This window comes from Penicillium canariense (genome assembly GCF_028826845.1).
Source record: "Penicillium canariense strain IBT 26290 chromosome Unknown utg000007l_segment0_segment0, whole genome shotgun sequence".
NCBI lineage: Eukaryota > Fungi > Ascomycota > Eurotiomycetes > Eurotiales > Aspergillaceae > Penicillium > Penicillium canariense.
The window spans coordinates 2,865,224-2,879,483 of NW_026622734.1; the positions used below are offsets into that span (position 1 = coordinate 2,865,224).

The 14,260-nt window shown below is 47.2% G+C and overlaps 4 protein-coding genes across 4 annotated transcripts; 2 read left to right on the plus strand and 2 right to left on the minus strand.

The window, feature by feature from the left end:
- Window positions 1-2,686: 2,686 nt before the first annotated feature.
- Window positions 2,687-3,946, plus strand: N7482_010034 (DUF1769 domain-containing protein; the record flags this gene model as incomplete). Its single annotated transcript, XM_056692158.1, has 5 exons — window positions 2,687-2,849; window positions 2,929-3,101; window positions 3,236-3,429; window positions 3,475-3,754; window positions 3,827-3,946. 5 exons carry the CDS (start codon window positions 2,687-2,689, stop codon window positions 3,944-3,946), a joined length of 930 nt encoding a protein of 309 aa, XP_056539864.1.
- A 2,147-nt stretch (window positions 3,947-6,093) lies between these two features.
- Window positions 6,094-6,696, minus strand: N7482_010035 (uncharacterized protein; the record flags this gene model as incomplete). The annotated part of the gene is made up of 3 exons (XM_056692159.1): window positions 6,094-6,333; window positions 6,408-6,543; window positions 6,614-6,696. 3 exons carry the CDS (start codon window positions 6,694-6,696, stop codon window positions 6,094-6,096), a joined length of 459 nt encoding a protein of 152 aa, XP_056539865.1.
- Window positions 6,697-7,766: 1,070 nt separating this feature from the next.
- N7482_010036 (uncharacterized protein) lies at window positions 7,767-9,586 on the plus strand (the record flags this gene model as incomplete). Its single annotated transcript, XM_056692160.1, has 6 exons — window positions 7,767-7,948; window positions 8,006-8,475; window positions 8,540-8,796; window positions 8,867-9,148; window positions 9,207-9,325; window positions 9,394-9,586. 6 exons carry the CDS (start codon window positions 7,767-7,769, stop codon window positions 9,584-9,586), a joined length of 1,503 nt encoding a protein of 500 aa, XP_056539866.1.
- A 1,592-nt stretch (window positions 9,587-11,178) lies between these two features.
- On the minus strand, window positions 11,179-11,592 carry N7482_010037 (uncharacterized protein; the record flags this gene model as incomplete). The annotated part of the gene is made up of 1 exon (XM_056692161.1): window positions 11,179-11,592. One exon carries the CDS (start codon window positions 11,590-11,592, stop codon window positions 11,179-11,181), a length of 414 nt encoding a protein of 137 aa, XP_056539867.1.
- Window positions 11,593-14,260: the final 2,668 nt, after the last annotated feature.

Genomic DNA, 14,260 nt, shown 5'->3' on the forward strand with positions numbered 1-14,260 from the left:
TATAGAGTAAGGCCTTACCCTCGGTACGGCTCGAAATATAGTAGATTTAGTCGGACGGAGTTAAGTAATAATTAGTATTACTATATAGCTTATATCGAATCTAGTTTATTTACTAGTCGAAGCGTACGGTCTTACTATTACTAAAAAGAGAAGGGTCGGGGAGTTTCGTAGTATAGTAAGATATAGTTATTAAGGACTCGTAGATTAATAGATAGTCTTACCTACGCTCCTATAGGTTAATAATCTTTATAGTAAACTAACTAGTCTTTAGGGTAATAGTCTTAAGATCCCGTTATACCTCCCTATATTTAGCGTTTATAGTATCCCGCTAGTTAGTAAGAGTTCGAATTTCGCGGTACTCTCGGCGGAGAAGGTTAAGGAGTTATTTAGGTATATAATTCTTAATAAAATTAAGGTTAAGGTCTCCCTTAGAGGAGAAAAAGATCGGTTTATCTAGTCCTTACTATCTAGTAGGTTCGGCGCTAGCGATTTTATCGTTATTACTATTCGTTTCGTACTCTCCGGCTAGATTCTCTAGGGTCTAGTCGTAAGGCTTATTAGCCGTAGTACTCTAACGGCGTCGGATTGTTAAATAGGATCGTACTATAATATCGGTTTATCTTAGTAGGGGAAGGTTCGGTTCGGTTCGGTTAGAATTATTTAGGATTCGTCGGTTTCGGTTTAGGGTAGGACGTCGCTCTAAGTAAGATAGTAATAGCGTATTGTCTATATCTATATAACTTAAAGATAACAGGAAAGGGTAAAAAAGGACCTTCGTTATATATTACGATTATAGAAAGAGCTAACTAGAAAAGTAACTAGGTACATTTACGAAACAACGAAGGTAAAGAAGGAAGAAACTACGGAGGCTCTAGTAACTATCTTATAGAGAGCTTATACAAACAGGCCCTATTAGGTTAGCTTAGTCGGGTGTTTCTATCACTCCGCGTCCATTAGGTGATCTCCGTCCATCGTTCTGTCATGCGTCACACTTATTCCCGATCTAGCTTCTAATGCTTATAGGAACTATGCGGGGATTTGCGCCTTCTGGTTTCCAGCCTAGTACGTATACGAAGTTTCCCGTAGCAAGATTAGATGCCTTACTACTATTAGACTAAAGAAAGTAGTCCTAACGCAACAAATAGAATAAATATAATAACAAAAAAAGTAGAAAACCCATGCGCCGCCTCCGAGTCCGTCGCCAGATAAACAATGAACGGCCTGACTGGTCCGCATCATCATCGTGCAGGGCTGAGAGTAACTGAGTCTTGTTCTCGTTCTCGAAGACTCGCGAAGCAACAGAAGCTGCGAGATTGCGGCGTTTGGTTCTGGCTGGCTTAAGCTGGGATTCTTATGGTTTTTGATGAGTATGCTAGCACAGTACCAGACTATTTCTGTGCGAGGGACAACTATATCAATCTATCTGCACATGCGTTTTGGATTGTTAGAATGTATGAAAGGGCTTCGGCCGCGTTTTTACATACCCCAAATCTTTTAGATGGACTGTCACCAGCAGGAAGCTCATTACTCTGGTCAGCATGACGCGGTTCGTGGACATCGAGGATGGAAGGGGCAAGGATCGGAGGTGCATTGACAGTGGCTTTGGAATCCTCACGAGGATGAGGGCATATCAGAAGTACGACGGGCCCGGATTCTGATATTAACTGCCCATGTCGGAGTTGGGTGATATTTGGAGCCGGTCATTCATTTCTATTCTCCATTATGTGGCTTTACCTTTCTGGCACGGCTCCCTATTCTGGGGTTATTTTTACTTCGTACATATTCGAGATGGGCGGTTCTCTCTTATCATTATAACAACTGGTCGCTCCTCCCTTGGTGTGCCGATGGAATTGCTAAAGCGGTGGCCTATCTACTATGGTACCTCTCTGGGTATAGAAGTAGATTGTATGAGAGGTAGTTATATCTCGAGAATCAGTCATCGCACGAGAAAATACTACTAAGTTTAATTGTACTAGCAATCAATTGTTACGAACTATTTCAGAATGGCAGTCTGTATTGCAGCCCTCGTTATGTTGTCTAGGCCGTTCCCAAAGCATTGAGCCGAGACCAGTACCAGTACCGTGCGCTGCTGCTAATCGCCTTTGTCCAGAAGGCACTGGTACCTTTGCCTGAGTTTCTTGGCGACCCAGTGTCGTAGATGTGCGCAATAACCAGAAAGGGGTAAACGCGTCTCGGACGATCCTAATTGGTTGCGTATTTCGTTTCGTCTTATGTTGACCCACGCTAAGCCTCAACAGTGTTGGCCACATCGGATAATGATTATACTAAAGCTATCCTAAAGTTATACTAAAGCTATAGAGCCAAGCATAGTACAGTCTTATGATCTGTCGCGCAGGATGAAGCCTTCGGCTCCAGTTCGTACTTCACAGTATCTGCTATAAGAAAGACCCGTTCCTTGATTTGCACCCCCTAAAATGCGCTCTAGATTCGAACAGAAGAATAAGCATCGCCCGATCCCTGCTGACTAGCAGAAAGGTTGATCGTCGCGGCCTTCGTTAAAAAAGGAATATCGCTCACTAAAGACTCTACTTAATCTACTGATCGATCCGCACTGCTTCTTTGCTGCCATAGTCCTTCTACGACCTCCTGCTCGTCATTTCTTTTCCGACCCACAAATTCCCACTCCTTCCTTATCGAGCACTTGATCTCAGAGCTCAAACGTACCATGCACCTAAAATCAAGCGTGCCCAAGTATCGGCTGAGTGTCAGCGCTAGTGCGGATTACGACCCAGTCACGCCCCAAGTGGTGCCAGTCAACGGCGAGACGCTACGAATTGACAACGAGCATGCAACAGTGAGCCTCTGTGTCCGGATCCAGAACTGCACCGGTAAGGAGATTTCCTTATCCGGGATGGTATTCTAGTTCCGGCTGTAGGAGAGCTAATGACCGTAATAAATAAAAAAAAGGGTTCTCAGATGATTCGTCGGAGACGAGCAGCTATTGGAAAGACCAATACTCAATATCGTTCTCCGTCATCTTTAAAGAACCCGTCAATGGCAACAATCTTCTTTTTGGAAACGACCTCGACCACCCTATACGTGACCGCCTGCCACCGGGCTTCAACACCGCGCTGCGCCTGGTCAATGGACTATCAACCCTGCTATTGAGGGCGACGCATACGCCGACAATCTCTGCCTATACAGTCCAGCCTTAGCGACGTGGAACCAGTTCGCCATATGCGAGAAGATCTAGAAATCGGACAACTTGACAAAGGGACATAAAGCTGTGGTAGTGGAGGGCGCAGAGGGCGCACAGGCTACGACGATCCGGGAGGAGTTGAATATCCCTAACACGCCGGCGGTACGGCGGAAACACTTTCTAGATGAGACGAATAGAAAGAAGTTTGACTTCGAGCCGAGCAGGATATACTCGGCTGATTTTGGGGAACCCGTATTTATTTTTCAATGGTGAGTCACAGCGAACAGTTTACTTGTTGAAGTTGAGCTTGATAGGCTAGTGATAACTATAATTGTGCTAGATTTCTCTGTCCATCTTCCTGGGTTCACGATCCATTTTATGAGATACGTTGATGAGAACAACCATGGCTTACGGTATTCGCGCAAGGACGGTGCAACAGGTCGCATATACCTGGTGGTGCTCTTCACGCTTATTCTGCGCGACACAGACGAAGAAACCGAGTATAAGGGGTTGGATGGATTTAAGGGGAAGAGCGAGGTGAGCGATGGCGGTCTGGGAAACGTGGGATGGGAGTCGGAGCAAACGGCACCAGAGGTAGACTGAAACTACGTCAAGCCTAATGGCGTACTATACGGCATGATATGTCATCACTATGAGATTGCGAAGGCTGTCATCAACGGCATCCCAGATGGTGTTCCAAACATTGGTCTCCCTTATACGAATATGGAGCGTGCGCCGAATGATTTAGGTACGCCTTTCATGGCGGAATTATATGGCGATGCGTAGTACACTAAGGATGGATATTTGATGCTAGACCGAAAAAGAAAACCATGGAAGATTAAAGAGGTAAAGAGACAAGCCACTCAACAGCTTCATAAGGAAGGGGTAACCTCGGTAGACGGGGACTTTGTGCCGCTGCCTGTGAAGTACTACCCTTTTACCATCTGCTGCCATTCAGACTCCCCAGCATGCTTAGATATTATCAGGACCACCAAAGAGGTTATTGATGAATATAGCTAATGATTCGTAATGCTAGATCCAAGAAAATATAAGATATTTATTTTTACGGCCTTAGCGCAAGATAAAGCTATTTTAGTATTCTCTTAGGGGGGACGGTGAAAAGACCCTGCCGACCAAACGAAAGTCCGCATAGATTGATGCTAATTGATCGCACAGCGCAACTGGGGCAAACGACGACTTTATAAGCCGCGGTTTCATTCTCGCAAATAATGGTCAAATCGCTATAATCTGTGTTGAGATACAGGCTAAGTCAATGTTTAGTGGCCAGGCTTCGTAAGAACAGATGCCGTCCCAGATGATTTATTTAATGCTCACCTAGCAACGAGGCCGAGTATAATCTCTTGGTCCCCCCTGTCCTGCATCTCGGTATTGCAAAGTCAGGGTCTAGAGAGCCGGGCTCTCGATCATCGACCATAGATGACTGTAATGCCCTGCTCTTTTTCTTCTTCATAGCTAGGTGTAAAATGAAAGGGGAAGGTCATCATAGTTGCCAGATAATCAACCAGGTCGCCGGGACATAGCGCTGGTGCTCGTCTAAGCCTCGATGACGTATGGTAGGAGCCAATCTTTCGGCTGCTTAGTCTTAGACCCAACAGACCATGTACAGAATTTGCCTATCCTTTATGACTTAGCCACCGGCCATGAGTCTCCGCTGTTGGTGTACTAATGTATCTAGTGGTCGGAACCCGGCCAGAGATTTCTTTTGTACTTAGACTGTTAAGTCGCTTCACATCCCATCCACAATTGCATCATCAAGTAGCATTACAACATCTCTTGCGATATTTTAAAGCTACTCAACATACCAGATCACCTACCGAACGGGACAACTAATCGGTTATACTAACGCGGATTTCGGTGGGTCTGTGGTAACAGATAGTGCCTATTCCACTTTTAGATATATATTCCAACTGGCGGGAGCACGAATATCCTAGTCCTCTAAGAGAGAGGGGGATATCGCTACATTTACTACTCATGCTGAATCCATTAGTCAATATAATACCATTCTTCATCTACAGTAGCTTCGGACGTTCCTTGCCGAAACCAAGCTATTTCAGGCTCTAGTCATGAACATCATAGCTAACAATCAATCTGCGATTACGTTATCTCACAATCCTGAATTTCACAAACGGACAATACATTTAAGTGGGAAATTTCACTAGCAGAGAGCTATGATCGACTCAGCAGAAATCGATCTTCAATATATACAGACAGACCTGCAGGCAGCTAACGGGCTTACCAAGGCATTAGGACCAAAGCCATTCTCGAGGTTCTACAAACTCAGGCATAGAAACAAATGATTAAAGCAAGGCGCCCTTTCCACCTTTTCCCCCTAGACAGGTTTTAGTGGTTTTAACGAGGCCTAATCCATCCAAACAATCCAGTAACGCTCTGTTCGAGTGATCCTGAGTGTAAATTTTGTGATCGATCAAGCCATACCGGAATCAATTCCTGAACTCGCGGAATTACTAGGATTAATTGGAAATCAACCTGGAGGTTGCATACTATATATAAATCCTCAAGTTTCCTGTCTACAAAATACAAGCAATCTTCCTCTGAATCACAGCACTTTTAGCTAGTCGAGGAAGGGTGTAGTTAATCGGCGCCGAGGTGTTGCGCAGGAAGTCGGCGCGGGAGGTTGCGTTAGTGATCTCGTCCACCAGGTTCTCCGGGAATTGGACTACCATAGTTAATATCCACGGTGTGAGCTAAAGGATCGACGAGATATTAATGAACAAGCGAGTCATTGTGTGCACCTACCGATCGACCAAGTTTTGTACTGGCCAGGTCCGGCCACCTCAATGTTGGCTACGTTGTTCGTGATGATGAAAAACGTCCCCAGACATGTCAGAGGCGGCGCTCACAGCGCCAGAGGAAAACTTGTCCCGTGACAGAACACCACCGTACAGGAAAGTCTAGAAGCTTGGATTGTAGAGGATCTGTTGAAGATTCTTGTCGGTATCATGGTAGTATATCCTGTGGTCCTCCGAAGCACCCACGAGAACGACCGACAAGCTGGTGTCCTTCGCCGGCTTGGGCATACCGGCAGAGATCAACTCGTCGACGCCTGACGACACGAACTCGCCTGTGGCGAGGCTGCATTGCTGGTACGAGTTGATGATATCGTCATTGAAGTCAATATACCAGAAGGACGCCTGTTGCGCCAGTCAGTTAATTTATCTTCTATTCTCATCGTCGTTTGGGAGATCTGCGACTTGGGGGCATTTACAGCAGTCTTCGCATCTGCACCGGTCTCATAGTAGCTGGCTCCCGCAACAGAGGTATTCGATTTGGGCTGATAGCTCAGCTGGAAGTACTTGGGTGAGCTTAGATCGAAGATAGGCGTGTTGTTGCTGTTGCAGTCACTATACATCAGCCCATTAGTAGTGGCGTTCTGGATTAGGACCTGTGGCCCGAGGCTGGTCAACGACGGACATGCTATTGACAGCTGAGCATGTTTGCGCCGCCAGAAACAGCGGTAACGGCAATAGCGGCCTGCGGGGATTTGCGGAGGCCATCTTCAAAATGACTTAGCCCGGTCTTTCTTGTCTTCCCTTCTTTTGCCTCTTTTCGTGACCTGGAAGCTCTCCGCATACCAAAGCCCACAATTGTCATATGTTCAATACCAGCTAGGGCTGAGCAAGAGTGCACCACCACTGAGAATCAGGCGAGTGTACAATGGTAACAGTCACCCTAAGGAAAGCTGAAAAGTGCAGAGACAGGACGGCGACGTCGCCGGAATCGGGGTCAGCACCACCACGCCTTAAAGGCTAAACCCCCGAAAAATCTCTTATAGCCGTTGGTGCGGTCCAAAGCACGTGGAGTAAGCAGACCAAGACCTAAGACAGGCTTGCCTGCCGTAGGCGCGTTGCTGCAGGAATGGCTATATGGCTATTTGTTCCGTTTACTCCCTTCATTTCGTAGTGTAGTGTTTGGAGTACAACTTGTGAAATTCGTTCTCTTCTTTCTGAAGGCACGTCGAGAGGCAAGTAATACGGTGCAGGTGATCTTCAAATTACGTTGCTCCTCTCTTAGTTGGGAAGGAGGACTTGGGCAATGTTTCTTGTATACATTGTGCCGCGGCGGTAGAGTATCACCGGAGCCTCGACGTGATCTCTCAACTCGCCCAGTTGTAGCCTTCATCGTAGCCATTGTCCGGTCCGGTCTCGTGGGTGTCAATGCGTTGATACTCGCTTGTTAGTTCTTAAAGGTGCTATTCGTGAGTAGCTGTTGCAAGCCATGTCCGGTTCGGCGGCACCAGCCTCGCCGATCGGCGGCAAGACCACCGAAGTTAGAGCAGTAATTCGCTCTTCTGTCCGATGCGGAGGTTGGAGTCGTGGAAGTTTGCGGGGAAACCTCCACCCGCAAATACCCCAAGCACATCCCACATCGGGACAAGACCACCGAAGTGTAGAGCAGTGATTCGCTCTTCGGTTCGATCCGGAGGTTGGAGTCGTGGAAGTTTGCGGGGAAAACTTCACCGGCAAATACCCCAAGCACATCCAGCACATCTCCCATATAAATGCGGAGTCATGGCCTCGGAGTCGACAAATTAATCCTTTTCCTCTCATTCTGACCGGACCGCACTATGGAGACTCACAAGGTGGTCGCCCCGGCTGCTGATGTTCATCAGGAAAAAGCAAAGCCAGATATCAGCCATGTGGAAAAACTACGCGAGCAGCAGGTGATGCCAGAGTTCGATCCTGAAATCGACCGACGAGTCACTCGCAAGTTCGATCTCCATATCATGCCATGGCTCTTTGGGATCTGGTTAGCCACATAACAGGCAGGCACTCCTGCAGAAACACAAACTAAACGGCTTGACAGGCTCCTCGCGTTCATCGACCGGAGCAATATTGGCAATGCAGCAATTGACGGTCTCAAGACCGATCTAGATATCGCCACGGGCACGAAATTCAACATTTCCCTTCTCGTCTTCTACATCCCCTATATCCTGGTTGACATTCCGAGCAACTGGATTGTCAAGCGTATCCGAGCGGGCTTCTACCTGCCCGCGCTCATCACCGCATGGGGCATTGTGAGCACCTGCATCGGCTTTACCAGGTCGTTTGCTGGGCTTGTGGTCACCCGGATGCTCCTAGGCTTGTTCGAGGGTGGCTTGCTCGGTGCCATCGTGATCTACCTGGCCATGTTCTACCGCCGCCACCAGATGATGTACCGTATCGGCCTGTTCTATTGCGCGGCTCCGCTGTCCGGCGCCTTTGGCGGCTTTCTGGCGACGGGGCTGGCCAAGATCCGATACCATGGGTATAACCGGTGGCCGTGGATCTTCTTCAGTCAGTTCCTCGCTTCAGTGGTCCACTTTTTTACTGACGAGCTAACCGTCGCCGCACATTCTAGTCGAAGGAGTCATCACCGTTGTCTTCGGGGTGATCTGTTTTTTCATGATGCCGCATACACCCGCACAGGCCAAGTTTCTCACCGGGGAGGAACGCGCCGTGGCGATGCAGCGTATGGTGATCGACTCGCACGGTGCTACCACGGTCGAGGACGTGAACGAGGAGAAGTTTCAATGGCACTGGGTGAAAATGGCTTTGCTAGCGCCACAAACCATTTTCTGTTCGTTGGCTTGGTTCTTTCTCCTGGTCCCATTATACGTACGCCCGCCCTATACACGCTTTCGGGTGCTAAAAGCTCTAATTAACAAGTATAACTTCTGAAATATAGAGTTATTCCTTGTTCTTGCCCACCATCATCACAGGAATGGGCTTTGAAACAACGACCGCCCAGCTATTCACTGTTCCCCCGTACATCCTCTCGTTCATTCTAGTACTGGTGACATCGTACTCTTCAGACCGAATCAAAGCTCGCGGCCCGATCATGGTGGCTGGCTGCATCGTCGCTATTGCCGGGTATATCATGTTGCTTGTCGCAAAGGAGAACTCGGTGAGTTACGCTGGAACGTTCCTCGTTGCTGCGGGCGTGTTCCCATCTTCTCCAATCGTGATGGTAAGTCTCGACCAAGCAAGTCTGCTTCTTCATTATTATATTGACCACGATCCATCAGGGCTGGCTATCAAACAACCTCGCTCCGCACTACGTTCGAGCAACGGGTATTGGGTTCGAAATCGCCTTTGCGAATTGCGCCGCTTTCATCGCCTCCTTCATCTACCTTTCCAAAGACGCGTATGTTCATCCCCAGGTTCTCTCTGTATCTCACGAAATATCCAAGCTGACTGACTCTAATGTCACAGACCGCGATATTTCCTCGGCCATTCACTCAGTCTGGCAGCCTTGGTTCTTTGTCTTATCACCGTCTGCACTCAGATGATATATTGCCGGTGGGAAAATAGGAAGCGGGAGCGCGGGGACCGAGATGACAGGCTGCAGTATGACGCAGAGCATCTTTTGGGGCACAGACACCCTGCTTTCCGGTACACCCTCTAGTTAGGAAAGTCGAATTGAAAATGGGTTGACTAGGATTAAGCCTGATCTTTCTACTGTTATCAGCCGGGGCTGAACGAAAGATGGTTTTCAGATTTCTGTGCCTGGCTAGATATCTTCGCAGAGCGAACAGTCCGTTCTAAATTAGGGCTACTCCCCTTCCGGAAGCAAAGTAGTTACGAGATATTGACATGCCCATGGGCGGGTAGGGGTAGGTCGGCCCGCCTATGGGCATGCCCACGGGCCGCCAAGATCGCCATAATGTAATCCACGGCCGGTCGGGTCACCCTAAAACACCATATAAAATGCAATTTTTCCAATATCATACCCCAACGCTCAAGGCTAATTATATAGACTTAAGGTATCATAGTGTTTAATATATCATACTAGGTATTTTTATTAGGTCGAGAAATATTTTAGGGTATTATAAAGTAGATATATATATCTTCATCATTCGATCAGAGCGTATTTTTGGTAATAGTAGTAATTAATCATTTTCTGAATATATTAGCTACACTATACTATTTCTAATACTAGAAAAATCATACTATACTAAATTAAGCAGAATCGTCTTCTTGTTGTTGATATATTATAACCTGAAAAATCGCATTTTGTATAGTGTTTTAGGGTGACCCGACCGGCCGTGGATTACGTTAATATAGAGAGGCATAATAATGTAGTTAATGTAGTAATTTTTGGTATTTAAATAGTAAATTTACTGACTAACTTTTTAAAAGGTGATTAAATTACATGAAATGATCCGCATTTTGATTTATTAAATGAAATATTAAACAATTTAAGCTACTAGTCTATAAATATAAGATAAAAAGGTGATGTTTCAGTAATTTTAGAAGCAAAATTTTGGTGAGAGCAATCTATTAAAAAGTGGTGGTGTGGTCGCACTCAACAAATATATACATATCTTCAGGTTAACCACTAATTTCTACAACCACTCTTTAATCTCTAGTCGTATCACTTTAAAATATTAATGCGACCGATAAAACCGATCCTTAAAATATATATAACCAAATTTATTTCTTATAATTACCTAGTGAGTAGGCTAAAAAGGGGTGACATTACTTGTTTAGACCAAAACACGTGTAAATAACAAAGGTTAGTCAGTGAGTTATCCACGAAATTAGGCCAAATTAGGCCAAATCAAGCCCCAATTTTGGCCCATGGGAGTCCCATGTCAATGTCTAGTTGTTACGGCAGGCAGAGGTGCGAACTATTTTCAACTCAAGGCCAAGGGAGCAGGCGGAATTCGCCTCGTGATGATCAAGCCTATGGTACCGCCTCTTGTGAATCCGTCACCAGAGTCAAGTCGAGAGAACGGACACCGCAGCAACTAAATGATTCGAACGCTTGTAACGCACGCAAAAAACTCAACGCAAAGGAGAGAAGAGAACTGCTTGAGATCCATTACAACCCCCTCAGCACCTCGAGATTTCTCTGTCCACGCATTGGCTTTTGTACTTTTTGGGCATTCGTTGGGGAGTGGGAGATACTCGATAGACGAGGATGAGGTGTTGCTGGATGTATTAGGCTTGTCACTTTTGATGGCAGACAATTGGGACACCTTTGATGGCGGATAACTAGGGATTCGCTTCATGGATTGGAAGGTGATCAATGAGCTCATTGAATAGTGTGATTACGCGGTCAGCGGTAAACTTGTTGGCATCTGTGACCTCCTTCTGGTACTGAGCGCACTTGTTTTCGAACCAGTTTGGGGAATCAGAGTGGATGTTCCGGAGCAGCATAATGGCGACAGCGAAGGGCGTGATCTTAATGCGATGATTGGATTTACTGTATGCAGCGCGCATCGCCTCGACGTACTGACTAGCTGTGGCGTAGTCAGAGCGGTTTCTGAAAAGTAGGTCTTCGGTGACCCGTTTAGCTGCCGAGAAACCACCGCTTTGGAAGACCTGCTTGGCGTTCCAGATGAAGTCGTCAGCGAAGTCACATGTATACCCACGATCATTGATCAAGTTGTACAGATCCTCAGTCATGTTCCTTCGGAGCCAGGCACGAATATCCCTTGACGTACGGTACCATCCCTTGGCGTCTGAATCGTCAATGAAGCGGGCGAGACCCTTCTGGTCAAGCGTCTCATATCAGTTTTGTAGCCACAGATCGAGCTGGGCTGGGCTTTGGAGAGGCGCATCGAATGTCCACAAGGAATAGGTCTCAGGAGCATCGGTGAGCTGGGTGATGTTCTGAGAATCGGTGGCTATGAAATTGGAGTAGTCCTCGGCGTAGACCTCGGCAAGGACCGCCTAGGACCGGACCAGGACCGGGACCGGACCGCACTATGCAGGGCTTGGTCCTTACTTTTAGGACCGCTGGGCGGTCCTAATTTTTTTAGGACCGGACTAAAGACCGCAAAAAGACCGGACACATGATTTATACATGATTTATGTAGAAAATATAGCTATTTCGGGCTTTCGGCTGACTAATCAAATCTTTTTATGAATTTAACTAGCCTAAATAGGAAGGTCTTGGCAAAATTATACAACTCCGGGGGACCGCAGGGGACCGCAAAAGACCAAGGACCGGACCGCGGTCCTTAGTTTTTTAGTATGGTCCGGTCCTTGCCGAGGTCTACCTCGGCGGGGGTGAGCTGCCTCTGCAGCGGGTGTCCTTGAGGCGACATTTTGGATAGGGCGTTGGTGAATCTGGCGAATCCTGACTACTTTGGTGTAGAGGCTCGGTGGGTTGTGGGTGAATCCTGACTGCTTTCCACAGGGACTCGTTGCTTTGACTCCTGACTGCGGTGTACAGGGACTCGGCATGGATTTTGGGTGGATCGGAACGTACCGCGGGCAGGAAAGGCGTGCCCTTCAATGGTCAAATCGGAATGTGTCCTGGAGATCGAGGAGCAGCGGTTGTTCGAGGATGTGTTGTTGAGTAGCTGTTGCTCATGAACAGGGGAAGGGGAAGGAGAAGGCGAATGCCACAGCAGTGGCGGGGAGGTTGAGGAATCTGGTGTGAGAGATCAAAACAGAGCATTGACGCCCCAGTGCCCGCCTAAGAGAGGCAGGACCCGGGTGTCAGAAACCTGCCATGCCGGCATCCATGATGCCAGCAACCATGCTCCAGGCCCCATGATGCTGGCAACTATCGGGACCGTTATGCTGGTGAAGCATAACTAAATTGTAGCCGGCGAGGACCGCTCTAGCGGGCAAGGTGATAGGACAGACGGTCAAAGTCAAGTCGCAGACCTCATAGTACTCATCTAACGTAGGGAATTGTGTTTGTATACTAGACCTCGGTGAAGGCCGGGTCCGGACCCTAAGAAAAAACTAAGGACCGCCAAGTAGCTAGGACCGCACTACGGTCCCCTACGGTCCCCTACGGTCCCCTACGGTCCCCTACGGTCCCCTACGGTCCCCTATAGTCCTATATAGTCCCCTACTAAGTCCCCCGTAATTTCATAATTTTACTAAGACCTTCCTATTTAGACTATATAAACTAATAAGTTACCTTAAAACTTATATAATCTCTATATAACTAATTTATATATTTATCTTATCTATACCTAGGACCGTACGGGGGACCGGGACCGTAGTAGTACGGTCCTAAAAGTTAAAAAGGACCAAGCCCTATATAGTACGGTCCGGTTCTAGGCGGTCCTTACCGAGGTCTATAGTATACTATTAAACGCGTTCGCCCCTAGGTAGTAAGACCAGAGTCCTCCTCCAGCGAATACTACCAGGTTCAACTCACTGAAGACGCGGTCAAGGTTGCAGCAGGTACTAAAATTGCTAGTGAAATTGTTTCCCCTCCCTGAAAGAGATATTGGACAGATTCAGTACTGTAGTCCTTGCTTCTGCCCACTCTCTCTGTCGCTGTCACCTCTTAGATCTGACTACGGATGACCACTCAATTCCTGAGCAGCAGCTCCCGGTCATATTGGCATTTGTACGTCTGCTGTTGCAGACCAACGCAAATCCCGAGAGTTTCCGACAGAAATGGTGACGCGGTCTGGATCCTTCTACATGGCGTAATCCCTGGGACAAGCTCTAAATGCTCGGTCAGTGTAAGCTTCGTATTCTCTATATACAGCTTCACACATTGATCTTACCTTCTGCATTCGGTTGGTTACCATCTCAAGGACCTGCCTATCAAGGAGGTTCCCGCCTACTAGGTAGACAATGAGCCACCACGATCTATCAATATTGTGTGGTAGATTTTCTGGGACGAGTCACGAGGGCCAAGAGAAATGCTTGGAAGCCGGGAATTTAGGGAGGTTTGGGGGCCGAATCCTTTTGGCGTTATATCTGTGCTCGATTGAGTCTGCCATGAGACTAGCCGCCCAAACGCCGGGGCAGTTACATCTCTACACTGGAGAATGGAGATCGAATTGGGCTCGATTTGATACACGTGGGAGTGTTTTGATTGTGTCAATGGAAGGGGTGTTGCCGCCCCCAAAACTGCCAAGATGAATTCATTTCGGGATTGCTCTTTGCACGTTTCAAATCCCTTTCTTGGCATCTCTAACAGGCTATACAGACTCCATCCACAGAAGTTTTCACTATTTTTTTCGATAGCCTGATAAATCGCTCGAATCGTACTTAAGTATGATCGATCTCCTGTAAAGAATGCTTGCCCATCAATCGCCTTTGTTTTCCTTTTTTTTTTCCTTTTTTCTTTCGGGACTGTTATTGTTGCCGTCAC